At 40.2% G+C, this 15000-nt stretch overlaps 1 protein-coding gene across 1 annotated transcript in view; it reads left to right on the top strand.

The window, feature by feature from the left end:
* Nucleotides 1-15000, top strand: part of TTC13 (tetratricopeptide repeat domain 13) — a 259316-nt gene that overhangs the window by 158572 nt on the left and 85744 nt on the right. Inside the window, 3 exon segments of the mRNA XM_053711897.1 lie at nt 9617-9791; nt 10292-10448; nt 12646-12776. Coding sequence (XP_053567872.1) covers nt 9617-9791; nt 10292-10448; nt 12646-12776 — 463 coding nt within the window.

Here is a 15000-nt window from a genome sequence, read left to right on the forward strand (position 1 = left end):
GTGTGCCGTTCTCACCCCCTCCGATATTTAGAAAGATGTTTCCAATAGACGCCACCACACGGGACTTATGGCAAACGGTCCCTAAGGTGGAGGGAGCAGTTTCTACTTTAGCTAAGCGTACCACTATCCCGGTGGAGGATAGCTGTGCCTTTTCAGATCCAATGGATAAAAAGTTAGAGGGTTACCTTAAGAAAATGTTTGTTCAACAAGGTTTTATATTGCAACCTCTTGCATGCATTGCGCCTGTCACGGCTGCAGCAGCATTTTGGTTTGAGTCTCTGGAAGAGACACTTGAATCAGCTCCATTAGATGAGATTACACACAAGCTTAAAGCCCTTAAGTTAGCTAACTCATTTATTTCAGATGCCGTAGTACATTTAACTAAACTTACGGCTAAGAATTCCGGATTCGCCATTCAGGCACGCAGAGCACTGTGGCTAAAATCCTGGTCAGCTGACGTTACTTCTAAATCTAAATTGCTTAATATACCTTTCAAAGGGCAGACCTTATTCGGGCCCGGGTTGAAAGAAATTATCGCTGACATTACAGGAGGTAAAGGCCATGCCCTGCCTCAAGACAGAGCCAAACCTAAGGCTAGACAGTCTAATTTTCGTTCCTTTCGTAATTTCAAAGCAGGAGCAGCATCAACTTCCTCTGCACCAAAACAGGAAGGAGCTGTTGCTCGCTACAGACAAGGCTGGAGACCTAACCAGTCCTGGAACAAGGGCAAGCAGGCCAGGAAACCTGCTGCTGCCCCTAAGACAGCATGAATCGAGGGCCCCCGATCCGGGAACGGATCTAGTGGGGGGCAGACTTTCTCTCTTCGCCCAGGCTTGGGCAAGAGATGTCCAGGATCCCTGGGCGTTAGAGATCATATCTCAGGGATACCTTCTAGACTTCAAATTCTCTCCCCCAAGAGGGAGATTTCATCTGTCAAGGTTGTCAACAAACCAAATAAAGAAAGAGGCGTTTCTACGCTGCGTACAAGATCTTTTATTAATGGGAGTGATCCATCCGGTTCCGCGGTCGGAACAAGGACAAGGGTTTTACTCAAATCTGTTTGTGGTTCCCAAAAAAGAGGGAACTTTCAGGCCAATCTTGGATTTAAAGATCCTAAACAAATTCCTAAGAGTTCCATCGTTCAAAATGGAAACTATTCGGACAATTTTACCCATGATCCAAAAGGGTCAGTACATGACCACAGTGGATTTAAAGGATGCTTACCTTCACATACCGATTCACAAAGATCATTACCGGTATCTAAGGTTTGCCTTTCTAGACAGGCATTACCAGTTTGTAGCTCTTCCATTCGGATTGGCTACGGCTCCGAGAATCTTCACAAAGGTTCTGGGTGCTCTTCTGGCGGTACTAAGACCGCGAGGAATTGCGGTAGCTCCGTACCTAGACGACATTCTGATACAAGCTTCAAGCTTTCAAACTGCCAAGTCTCATACAGAGTTAGTACTGGCATTTCTAAGGTCGCATGGATGGAAGGTGAACGAAAAGAAGAGTTCTCTCTTTCCACTCACAAGAGTTCCCTTCTTGGGGACTCTTATAGATTCTGTAGAAATGAAGATTTACCTGACAGAAGACAGGTTAACAAAGCTTCAAAATGCATGCCGTGTCCTTCATTCCATTCAACACCCGTCAGTAGCTCAATGCATGGAGGTGATCGGCTTAATGGTAGCAGCAATGGACATAGTACCCTTTGCACGTCTACATCTCAGACCGCTGCAATTGTGCATGCTAAGTCAGTGGAATGGGGATTACTCAGACTTGTCCCCTACTCTGAATCTGGGTCAAGAGACCAGAAATTCTCTTCTATGGTGGCTTTCTCGGCCACATCTGTCCAGGGGGATGCCATTCAGCAGGCCGGACTGGACAATTGTAACAACAGACGCCAGGCTAATAGGTTGGGGCGCTGTCTGGAATTCTCTGAAGGCTCAGGGACAATGGAATCAGGAGGAGAGTCTCCTACCAATAAACATTCTGGAATTGAGAGCAGTTCTCAATGCCCTTCTGGCTTGGCCCCAGTTAACAACTCGGGGTTAATCAGGTTTCAGTCGGACAACATCACGACTGTAGCTTACATCAACCATCAGGGAGGGACAAGAAGCTCCCTAGCAATGATGGAAGTATCAAAGATAATTCGCTGGGCAGAGTCTCACTCTTGCCACCTGTCAGCAATCCACATCCCGGGAGTGGAGAACTGGGAGGCGGATTTCTTAAGTCGTCAGACTTTTCATCCGGGGGAGTGGGAACTTCATCCGGAGGTCTTTGCCCAAATACTTTGACGTTGGGGCAAACCAGAGATAGATCTCATGGCGTCTCGACAGAACGCCAAGCTTCCTCGTTACGGGTCCAGATCCAGGGATCCGGGAGCGGTTCTGATAGATGCTTTGACAGCACCTTGGACCTTCGGGATGGCTTATGTGTTTCCACCCTTCCCGATGCTTCCTCGATTGATTGCCAGAATCAAACAGGAGAGAGCATCAGTGATTCTAATAACGCCTGCATGGCCGCGCAGGACTTGGTATGCAGATCTAGTGGACATGTCATCCTGTCCACCTTGGTCGCTACCTCTGAAACAGGACCTTCTGATCCAGGGTCCCTTCAAACATCAAAATCTAATTTCTCTGAAGCTGACTGCTTGGAAATTGAACGCTTGATTTTATCAAAACGTGGTTTATCTGAGTCAGTTATTGATACCTTAATACAGGCTAGGAAGCCTGTTACCAGAAAGATTTACCATAAGATATGGCGCAAATACTTATATTGGTGCGAATCCAAGAGTTACTCATGGAGTAAGGTTAGGATTCCGAGGATATTGTCTTTTCTACAAGAAGGTTTAGAAAAGGGTTTATCCGCTAGTTCCTTAAAGGGACAGATTTCAGCTCTGTCCATTCTTTTACACAAACGTCTGTCAGAAGTTCCGGACGTTCAAGCTTTTTGTCAGGCTTTAGCTAGGATCAAGCCTGTGTTTAAAACTGTTGCTCCACCATGGAGTTTGAACTTAGTTCTTAATGTTTTACAGGGGGTTCCGTTTGAACCCCTTCATTCCATTGATATCAAGTTGTTATCTTGGAAAGTTCTGTTTTTAATGGCGATTTCCTCGGCTCGAAGAGTCTCTGAGTTATCTGCCTTACATTGTGATTCTCCTTATCTGATTTTTCATTCAGACAAGGTAGTTCTGCGTACTAAACCTGGGTTCCTACCTAAGGTGGTCACTAACAGGAATATCAATCAAGAGATTGTGGTTACATCTTTGTGTCCTAATCCTTCTTCGAAAAAGGAACGTCTGCTACACAATCTAGATGTAGTCCGTGCCCTGAAATTTTATCTACAGGCAACTAAGGATTTTCGACAAACGTCTTCCCTGTTTGTCGTTTATTCTGGTCAGAGGAGAGGTCAAAAAGCTTCGGCTACCTCTCTCCTTTTGGCTTCGTAGCATAATACGGTTAGCCTATGAGACTGCTGGACAGCAGCCTCCTGAAAGAATTACAGCACATTCTACTAGAGCTGTGGCTTCCACTTGGGCCTTTAAGAATGAGGCTTCTGTTGAACAGATTTGCAAGGCTGCAACTTGGTCTTCTCTTCATACTTTTTCCAAATTTTACAAATTTGACACTTTTGCTTCTTCGGAGGCTGTTTTTGGGAGAAAGGTTCTTCAGGCAGTGGTTCCTTCCGTATAAAGAGCCTGCCTGTCCCTCCCGTCATCCGTGTACTTTAGCTTTGGTATTGGTATCCCATAAGTAATGGATGATCCGTGGACTGGATACACTTAACAAGAGAAAACATAATTTATGCTTACCTGATAAATTTATTTCTCTTGTAGTGTATCCAGTCCACGGCCCGCCCTGTCACTTTAAGGCAGGTAATTTTTCCATTAAACTACAGTCACCACTGTACCCTATGGTTTTCCTTTCTCTGCATGTTTTCGGTCGAATGACTGGTAATGGCAGTTAGGGGAGGAGCTATATAGCAGCTCTGCTGGGTGAATCCTCTTGCACTTCCTGTTGGGGAGGAGTTAATATCCCATAAGTAATGGATGATCCGTGGACTGGATACACTACAAGAGAAATAAATTTATCAGGTAAGCATAAATTATGTTTTTTCCACATGGCTGGCTTAAATTTTGCATAGAAACAGTTAACTGAAGCTTCCCACTGTTGGCTGTGGCAGTTTGTTGTGTCTGTTTTTAAAAACGTCTGTCGTTTTTTTGATCTGTTTTTTGCATTAAGGGGTTAATCATCCATTTGCAAGTGGGTGCAATGCTCTGTTACCTTATTACATGTACTGTAAAAATTTTGTTTGTTTTACTGCATTTTTTTCACTGTTTTTCAAATTTTGACAAAATTTGTTTCTCTTAAAGGCACAGTAACGTTTTCCAAGCTTACTAGTCTCATTATTAGTCTGTTCTAACATGTCTAACCTAGAGGAAGCTCTGTGTTCATTATGTTTTAAAGCCATGGTGGAACCCCAACTTAGAATGTGTGCCAGATGTACTGATTTCATGTTAAACAATAAAGATCATTTTTTGTCTTTAAAAACATTATCACCAGTGGATTCTGTCGTGGGGGTAGTTATGCCGACTAACTCTCCCCACGTGTCAGACCTTTTGACTCCCGCTTTAGGGACTCATGCTCAAATGGCGCCAAGTACATCAAGGGCACCCATAGCGTTTCTTTTACCAGGGGATTCTGTCGAGGGGAAAGTTATGCCGACTAACTCTCCCCACGTGTCAGACCCTTCGACTCCCGCTTCAGGGACTCACGCTCAAATGGCGCCAAGTACATCAAGGGCGCCCATAGCGTTTATTTTACAAGACATGGCAAAGGTGGTGAATAATATTCTGGCAGCAGTATTAGTCAGACTACCTGAAATTAAAGGAAAGCAGTTAGCTCTGGGGGTAGATACAGAGCATACAGACGCTTTAAGAACCATGTATGATACTACCTCACAATATGCTTAGTCTGTGGGTGATTTTTTTTGACTCAGGGAAGATGATTTAATCTGATTCTGATATTTCTACATTTAAAATTTATGCTTGAGAACCTCCACTTGTTGCTCAGGGAGGCTTTGGCTGCTCTGAATGAATGTGTACAATCGCAGGGCCAGAGAAATTGTGTAGACTGGATAAATAATATGCAGTGCCGGTGTGTACTGATGTTTTTCCAATACCTAAAGAGGTTTACTAAAAATTTTTTAATAAGGAATGGGATAGACCAGGTGTGCCGTTCTCTTCCCCTCCTATTTTTTAGAAGAATGTTTTCTAATAGTTACCACCACACGGGACTTCTGGCAGACAGTTCCTAAGGTGGAGAGAAGAGTTTCTACTCTAGCTAAGCGTACCACTACCTCTGATGAGGACAGTTGTGCTTTTTAGATCCAATGGATAAAAAATGTTTATTCAACAGGGTTTTATCCTGCAGCCCCTTACATACATTGCTTCTGTCACTGCTGCTGCGGCGTTCTGGGTTGAGTCTCTTGATGAGGCTTTACAGTTAAGCGACTCCATTGGATGAATATATTTGACAAGCTTATGCTAGCCAATTCCTTTGTTTTCTGATGCCTTGTTCATTTGACTAGACTAACGGCTAAGAATTCTGTTTTTTACTATACTGGCGCGCAGAGCGCTATGGCTTATATCATGGTCAGCTGTCGTGACTTTAATAAATAAGCTACTTAACTTCCCTTCAAGGGGCAGACCCTATTCGGGCCTGGTTTGAAGGAGATTATTGCTTATATCACTGGAGGAAAAGGTCATGCCCTTCCTCAGGATAGGTCCAAATCAAGGGCCAAAAAAAAAAAAAAAAGTCTAATTTTCGTGCCTTTTAAAAACTTCAGGGCAGGTGTGGCATCCTCTTCCTCTAAGGCAAAACAAGAGGGAATTTTTGCTCAGTCCAAGGCGATCTGGAGACAATCGGACCTGGAACAAAGATAAGCAGGCCAAGGAGCCTGCTGCTGCCTCTAAGGCAGCATGAAGGAACGGACCCCTATCCGGTAACGGATCCTATAGGGGGCAGACTTTCATTCTTCGCCCAGGCGTGGGCAAGAGATGCCCAGGATCCCTAGGCATTGGAATTTATATCCCAGAGATATCTTCTGGATTTCAAAGATTCCCCCCAAAAAAAGGGGAGATTTCGCCTTTCACAATTATCTGCAAACCAGATAAAGAAGGAGGCATTCTTACATTGTGTACGAGATCCATCCAGTTCCAAGAGAGGAACAGGGACAGAGTTTTTACTCAAATCTGTTTGTGGTTCCCAAGGAGAGGGAACCTTCAGACCTATTTTGGATCTAAAGATCTTAAACAAATTCCTCAGAATTCCGTCATTTAAGATGGAAACTATTCGTACCATCTTAACTATGATCCAGGAGAGTCAATAGAGGACTACAATGGATTTGAAGGATGTTTATCCTCACATTGTGATGCATAAAGATCACCATCGTTTTTCAGGTTTGCCTTTCTAGACAGGCATTACCAGTTTGTAGCTCTTTCCTTTGGGATATCTACAGCCCCAAGAATCTTTATGGAGGTTCTGGGGTCGCTTTGGCGGTCCTTAGACCGCGGGGCATAGAAGTGGCCCCTTATTTAGACGACATCCTGATACAGGCGTCAAACATCCAAATTGCCCAGTCTCATACGGACGTAGTACTGGCATTTCTGAGATCACATGGGTGGAAAGTGAACAAGGAAAGAGTTCTCTAGCCCCAATCTCAAGGGTTTCCCTCCTAGGGACTCTGATAGATTCTGTAGAAATGAAAATTTACCTGACGGAGTCCAGGTTGTCAAAGTTTCTAAATTTCTGCCGTGTTTTTTCATCCCATCCGCGCCCTTCGGTGGCTCAGTACATGAATGAAATCGGCTTAATGGTAGCGGCAAGGGACATAGTACCGTTTGCACGTCTACATTTCAGACCGCTGCAACTATGCATGCTCAGTCAGAGGAACGGGGATTACACAGATTTGTCCCCCTGTTAAACCTGGACCAAGAGACCAGAGATTCTCTTCTCTGGTGACTATGTCTGGTCCATCTGTCCAAGGGTATGACCTTCCGCAGGTCAGATGGGACAATTGTTACAATAGATGCCAGCCTTTTAGGTTGGGATGCAGTCTGGAACTCCCTGAAGGCTCAGGGATAGTGGACTTAGGAGGAGACCCTCCTTCTAATAAATATTCTGGAACTGGGAGTGATATTCCATGCTCTTCAGACTTGGCCTCAGTTAGCAACTCTGAGGTACATCATACTCAGTCGGACAATATACACGACTGTGGCTTACATCAGCCATCAAGGGGGAACAGAAGTTCCCTAGCGATGTTAGAAGTCTTACAATAATTCACTGGACAGAGACTCACTCTTGTCTATCAGCTATCCATATCCCAGGTGTTGAGAACTGGGAGGTGGATTTTCTAAGTCGTCAGACTTTTCTTCCGGGGGAGTGGGATTTCCTCCGGAGGTCAAGACCAAGCAGGAGAGGGCTTTGGTGTTTTTGACAGCGCCTGCGTAGCCACGCAGGACCTGGTATGCAGATCTGGTGGACATGTCATCCTTTCCATCACGGTCTCTGCTTCTGAGACAGGTCCCTCTACCTCAGGGTCCTTTCAACCATCTAAATAGAATCAATCTGAGATGGACTGCCTGGAGACTGAACGCTTGATGTTATCAAAGCATGGCTTCTCCGAGTCAGTCATTGATACCTTAATACAGACATGAAAGCCTGTCTCTAGGAAAATTGAACATAGATATGGTGTAAATATCTGATTGTTATGAATCCAAGGGTTACTCATGGAGTAAAGTCTGGATTCCCAGGATATTATCTTTTCTCCAAGATGTTTTTGAGAAAAGGGTTGTCAGCTAATTCCTTAAAAGGGGACAGATTTTTACTCTGTCTATTTTTTTTGCACAAGCGTCTGGCAGGTATTCTAGACGTTCAGGCATTTGGTCAGGCTTTGGTTAGATCCAAGCCTGTGTTTAAAACTGTTGCTCCGCCATGGAGCTTAAACCTGATTCTTAAGGTTCTTCAAGAAGTTCCGTTTGAACCTTTTTTGTTCCATAGATATCAATCTTTATCTTGGAAAGTTCCTTTTGGGTAGCTAATTCCTCGACTCGTAGAGTCTCCAAGTTATCTGTGTTACAATGTGATTCTCCTTATCTGGTCCTTCGTACGGATAAGGTAGTCCTGCGTACCAACCTGGGTTTTTTCCTAAGGTGGTATCTAACAAGAACATCACTCAAGAGATAGTTGTTCCATGCTTGTATCCTAATCCTTCCTCAAAGAAGGAACGTCTATTACACAATATTGGACGTGGTTTGTGCTTTAAAGTTTGACTTACAAGCTACTACAGTTTTCATCAAACGTGCACCTTGTTTGTTGTCTATTCTGGACAGAGGAGAGGTCAAAAGACTTCAGCAGCCTCTCTGTCTTTTTGGTTAAAAAGCATAATTCATTTAGCTTATGAGACTGCTGGACAGCAGCCTCCTGAAGGAATTACAGCTCATTCTACTAGAGCTGTGTTTTTCATTTGGGCCTTTTTTAAATGTGGCTTCTGTTGAACAGATTTACAAGACGGAGTCTTGGTCTGCGCTTCATACTTTTCAAATTTAACAAATTTGATACCTTGCTTCTTCGGAGGCTATTTTTGGGAGAAAGGGTTTTTTACAGGCAGTGGTAACTTCCGTTTAAGTACCTGCCTTGTCCCTCCCATCATCCGTGTACTTTAGCTTTGGTATTGGTATTCCATAAGTAATGGATGATCCGTGGACTGGATACACTTAACAAGAGAAAACATAATTTATGCTTACCTGATAAATTTATTTCTCTTGTAGTGTATCCAGTCCACGGCCCGCCCTGTCACTTTAAGGCAGGTAATTTTTTCATTTGAACTACAGTCACCACTGCACCCTATGGTTTTTCCTTTCTCTGCATGTTTTCGGTCGAATGACTGAATATGGCAGTTAGGGGAGGAGCTATATAGCAGCTTTGCTGTGGGTGGACTCTTGCAGCTTCCTGTTGGGAAGGAGAATATATTCCATAAGTAATGGATGATCCGTGGACTGGATACACTACAAGAGAAATAAATTTATCAGGTAAGCATAAATTATGTTATATATATATATATATATATATATATGTATGTGTGTGTATATATATATATATATATTTTATATTTGCTGCCAATTGCTGTGCAACTTACCCCCTTCTCTGCGCTAGTTCTCATGCCATGTCTCATGGCAAGAGAACGAGGCTCGCATTAGAGCCTATGGAAGCACGCTCTCGTTAGAGCAATGCTTCCGTGCACTGCAAACCCAGGGTCACGTTCGCATTGCACCTCACTTTTGCGTGCACTGGTATTACTAAGTTGATCGCAAATATCGCAGAAGCGATATTTTGTGCTCAACTTGTAATCTAGCCCTTGGTATTTATTTACCCCACCCCTTGCTCGGTACAGCCAGTCCGCAGTTACATCCCATTGACAATGAGTTGAAACCTTCTTAGCTTAGTTCTTGCAGTTTTCTTATGATTAGCTAATGGTCACTTTTCTTTCTTTACCATGTAGCACTGCATTAACAAAAGTATAAGCATTAACATTTCCATATTTCCTTTTACTTTAGAGATGTCTACAGTTAGAAACATACAATGAGGTATGCCAGTATATGAAAGGGCTTAGCCACGTCTCTATGGGCCATTTTTATGAAGGCATAAAATCTCAAACAAAAGTAATGTTAAATGACCCTCTGCCTGGCCAGAAAGCAAGTCAAGAATATCTGAAAGTAAAATACTTGAGAGGTTAGTAGCTGCTTTGATGAATCTTTTTATAAAGATAATATTCTGTATCACAAAACTGCATCTTTTGTTTTTATGCTACAATTCTTGTTAAAATTCCATTTTAACTTGACTTGTATATTTTTTTACCTTATTAGGAGATATATTTATATTAGAAAAAAATATAACCTTGATGGCCTTTCCTGAAGTATTTTTGCACTTTAGAAAAGCTTTTTTTTTTAAAAAAAGGCCATTTTTATATGGCCAGAATAATGGTTACGGTCTAAAATGGAAAAACTTTGATAACCTAAAAGATTATGGTGTAACAAGGGGAAAACTGTGGGATGAAGTGTTTGTCTAGTTAACAAGAAGCTATAGTGTATCATGGCCCGTTTTACTAATGTGAAAGTTGGTTATTTCTGTAGAACCTGTAATATTTTAATCGCCAAATTATCATGCGTTTATTATAATTGGGGCTTTTGATTTGTAATTCTGAGTTTCTTGTATCACCCTCTACTACACAGAATACTCTCGCTATCTGCATGCCCACCTTGACACCCCAGTTACAGAATATAACATTGATGCTGACCTGCCTGGGAATTTCAAGGACCACTGGGCCAAGAATCTTCCATTCCTCATTGAAGATTATGAAGAGCAACCCGGACTACAGCCCCACATAAAGCAAGTATCTCCCCCAGTTAAACTCATGGTTTAAGCACTGATAAACGTTGTCCTTCCTCAGACTGGAGATTCAGGCAAAACTGTGTAAATTGCAGTACCTCCTAATAATTAACTTTTTATGTAAATAAGAGTTGGAGGAAAATGGTTTCTTAAACGAACTCTCTATTGTGCTTTTTTCCATCCACTTAAATTTTACGTAATTAAGCCTCATGCTTTCTTCTAGTTAATAAAAATGTTTCTGAATTCTATCTGGATACCTCTCTCTTCCAATATATAATACCCCATACCCTTCCTACTGATGTTGTAACAGTTAAGTCATCTAAACTATAGCTGTGCTTTTTTTTGTGCAGATGGAAAAAAAAATCTCACCATGCTTAATTTAAAGTGAAATTAACAGGAAGCACTTAAAGGGATACCAAACCCATTTTTTTTTCTTTCATGATTCAGATAGAGCATGCAATTTTAAGCAACTTTCTAATTTACTCCTATTATCAAATTTTCTTCGTACATTTAGCCACCAATAAGCAAGCTTAGCCAAGGTTCTGAACAAAAAATGGGCTGGCTCCTAAGCATTACATTCCTGCTTTTTAAATAAAGATAGCAAACGAATAAAGAAAAATTGATAATATGAGTAAATTAGAAAGTTGCTTAAAATTGCATGCTCAATCTGAATCATTAAAGGGACATTAAACACTAAATACATGCTAGATAGAATGATACATTCAAAGAAAAGATTAGTCCATGAGTAACATGTAGATGTATTTTTTAAAGTTTCATTAGTTGTTTAAAAAGTGACAAAGTAAGTGTAAAGTTTTAGTGTCTATAAAACACTGGGAGCTGCCATGTTGTAACTTGTGTTACCTTCTCTGCTGTGGCCAATTAGAGACAGTTATAAATAGGTCACTAGAGTGTGCAGCCAATGGCTGTGTGGAATATAACAGTGTTCTGCACTTCCATTTCTAACAGGAACTGAAAAGCTCACAATTTTAGAATGGAATTATAGGCAAAGAGGACAAAATAAATAATGAAAGTATATTGCAGAGCTGTTTTATATATACAATTTATCATTTTATATTACCATCTCAAAGTGTTTAATGTCCCTTTAAAGAGAAAGTTTGGGTTTAGTATCCATTTATCTGTGTACAACTGGGTCTAGGGACTTTACTGCTCACTGGGTAACCGGGACAGCTCCCACAGAAAAAAGTTGGTCTATTCAGTACAGGAACATATATTTGTCAAGGAACAAAGCACTAGAACACATTTTAAAACATACAGTTTTAGATGGAACAAAGGGAAAAAAAATATTATTCAGTCTATTCCAATCCATTAGAAGAGCAGTGAAATATGTTTTACCCAAGTGTTCATGAGGTTTTTAAACTCAAGGTCATTAACCAAGAGAAAACACTTAATGTGTTTTTGGATAATGTTTGAATTTATCTAATTTGATGTTATAAGGTTTTTCAACTATGCAAAATTAAATTTATGCGGAATGTCCCTTAAATTCTAATAATTTTATAACACACTAATATGTGAACAGAATTTTTAAAAATAATTTAAATCCATATTCTTGTATTCCAAATTTAAAGCAGATTTGGAAGGTCACAATCCCCTATTAAGCCTGTAAGCTTGATATTAGTATATCTACTCACAGCCATTCTCCTATATTTAAAGGGACAGTACACTGTAAAATTGTTTTTATATTAATGTATTTTTAATGACTTGTTATACCAGAGTATAAAATGTTGGAGAAATTGCATTTTCAGGTTTATTTGTGTATATGAAGTAGCTGGTTTTGTGCTTTTAAACCACAATGGGTTGAGTTTCAGGTAATATCATATCTCATGTTATAACTTTGTGTACACAAACTTGCCTCCTTATCTTATTTGTCTGGAAAACTAAAGCTCAATACATAGAGCAAACAATTGAAAATTATCATTTTATTACTTAACTATCCTGCACCCCACTGGTTGTGTTTACTTGGGCTATTCAAAAGCTGAGACTCTAGTATCAAAACTTTCAGTATAGGTGGTGATACTACAGGCTAAATCCGCTATTTAAAAGGCCAAAATAGGGGTAAAGGAGCTACTTGTAAACTATTTAATACACTACAGCAGGTAAAATGGATCATTGGGAACAATTTAAATGGGATAATTTTTTTTGGGTGAACTGTCTCTTTAATTTTATATTTTGCTTTCAGGGATGTTTTACCTCAGAATTTTGAAAGTTATAAGCCAGAAATACAGGAGCTTGTGTGTGTAGCAGATCGTCTTGGTTCTTTAATGCAATATGAGACCCCAGGATTCTTACCCAACAAGAGAATACACAGAGGTATGACGTCAACTATATTGTTTTTTTTTTTATTGCTTCTGAATCTGCTTTATAGCTATAAAAACCAAAGTATTCTTAAAGGGATTGGTTATAATAAATATCTATATACACACAGACGTGGCCGAAAGTATTGGTACCCTTCCACTTTTTTTTTTTTTTAGGTAAACACACAATTTTCTCTGAATTAAGTAAAAATGTAAATTTTTGTCAATCCACCATTCTTTATTTCAAATATTATAGATCAGAAACATCACTTTTGATTTATGACTTCACATATTAATTTAAACAGTAAAACAAATGAGAATCTCATGGACACAAATATTGGTACTCAACGTAATATTTCATAGCACAGCCTTTGGAGATAATAACTGTAATCAAGCACATTCTGTAGCTTTGAATAGGCTTTCTACACTTTTTGACTGTGATTTTGGCCCAATCTTCTTGAGCAAACTGCTCCAGTTCTCTCAGGTTTGTTGGGTGCCTTTTCCCAACTGCGAGTTTTAGCTCTTTCCACAGATGCTCGGTGGGATTCAGATCTGGACTCATAAAAGGCCTCTTCAGAAAGGTCCAATGTTTTCTTCTCATCCATTCTTGTCTGCTTTTTGAGGTATGATCAGGGTCATTATCCTGCTGGAGGACCCAAGGCCTGGGACTGAGACACAGCTTTCTGACACGGGGCACTACATTTTTCTTCAAAATGCCTTCATAGTGTTCCGATTTCATTGTGCCCTGCTCAGATTTTAGGTACTTTATGTTTCACGGTAGGGATGGTGTTCTTTTGTTTGAAAACTTTTTTTTTTTTTCCTTCTGCAAACATGGCATTGTAAAGTGTTTTGTCTGTCCAAAATGCATTCTCCCAGAAGGACTGTGGCTTTTCTACATGCATTTAGGCAAACCCCAGTCAGGGTTTTTTGTGTTTTTCTTTTAAAATGCAAGGGTACCACGTGTGTGTATGTATGTATGTGTGTATATATATATATATATATATATATATATATATATATATATATATATGTGTATATATATATATATATATATATATATGTGTGCTTTTACTCTCCATAATAGAATGAGACTCCCTGGCTTTTTATTCACAACTATTACACTGTCATGAGCACACCTGAGCTTGGGTGGGGTGCTTAAACCAATGGGAGATGGTCAGTCTCCATGATTACTTTTAAGTACAAATACAAAATTTGTTTTTTTAGCACACCTTACAAAATTTATATACAACATCTGTGAGTGCTGCCAATATGACCCAGTAATTACACAAACAAAGAGGTATTGGCGAACATCAATTTTCAAAAGCACAACATATTTTTTTTTGAACTGCTGCAAAAAAATTGCCTGAAAACAACATCAAGAGACAACTATTCTTTTTAAATAATATTGGGATCTTAGTCACACAATATGGCCATATTCTGCTTAGCCAGTCACCAACTTACAAGGTGCCCCAATTAGACTGGTCCTAACACTACTTTGCCACAGAGGGCTGAATCATTCCTGCTTTTACTCTCCATAATAGAATGAGACTCCCTGGCTTTTTATTCACAACTATTACACTGCCATGAGCACACCTGAGCTTGGGTGGGGTGCTTAAACCAATGGGAGATGGTCAGTCTCCCTGATTACTTTTAAGTACAAATACCAAATTTGTTTTTTTAGCACACCTTACAAAATTTATATACAACATCTGTGAGTGCTGCCAATATGACCCAGTAATTACACAAACAAAGAGGTATTGGCGCACATCAATTTTCAAAAGCACAACATCTTTGTTTGTATATATATATATATATATATATATATATATATATATATATTAAAAAACAACAAGAAGAGAGAGCGCAGCCGCGACTCAAGGTAAAAGTTTTTAATTTCACTTTGCGCATATATACAGACTGCACTTACAGGAATACAAAAATTACTAGCGTCTTTGGAAATCTCACACAGTCCCCGGTACTCCGGTATCAGTCAGTTTCAGCTGTTAACTTGCTCGTTTCAACTTCCGGCGTGCGGATTTTATTAGTTGTTCCTTTACACGGTGCAGGGATTCGTTCAGATTTTGCTATCCAAACACATTTATTGGACTCGACTGGATCAGATAACGTCTACGCGTTTCGTCCGTCTTCTGCTGACTTTTTCAAGACTTCTGATTAGTATATCTAAAAAATCTCCTTGCACCATCAAAACTTATAGATTCTAAAGAGAAGATCGAAGTTAG

The sequence above is a fragment of the Bombina bombina genome, chromosome 4 (assembly GCF_027579735.1).
Source record: "Bombina bombina isolate aBomBom1 chromosome 4, aBomBom1.pri, whole genome shotgun sequence".
Lineage (NCBI taxonomy): Eukaryota > Metazoa > Chordata > Amphibia > Anura > Bombinatoridae > Bombina > Bombina bombina.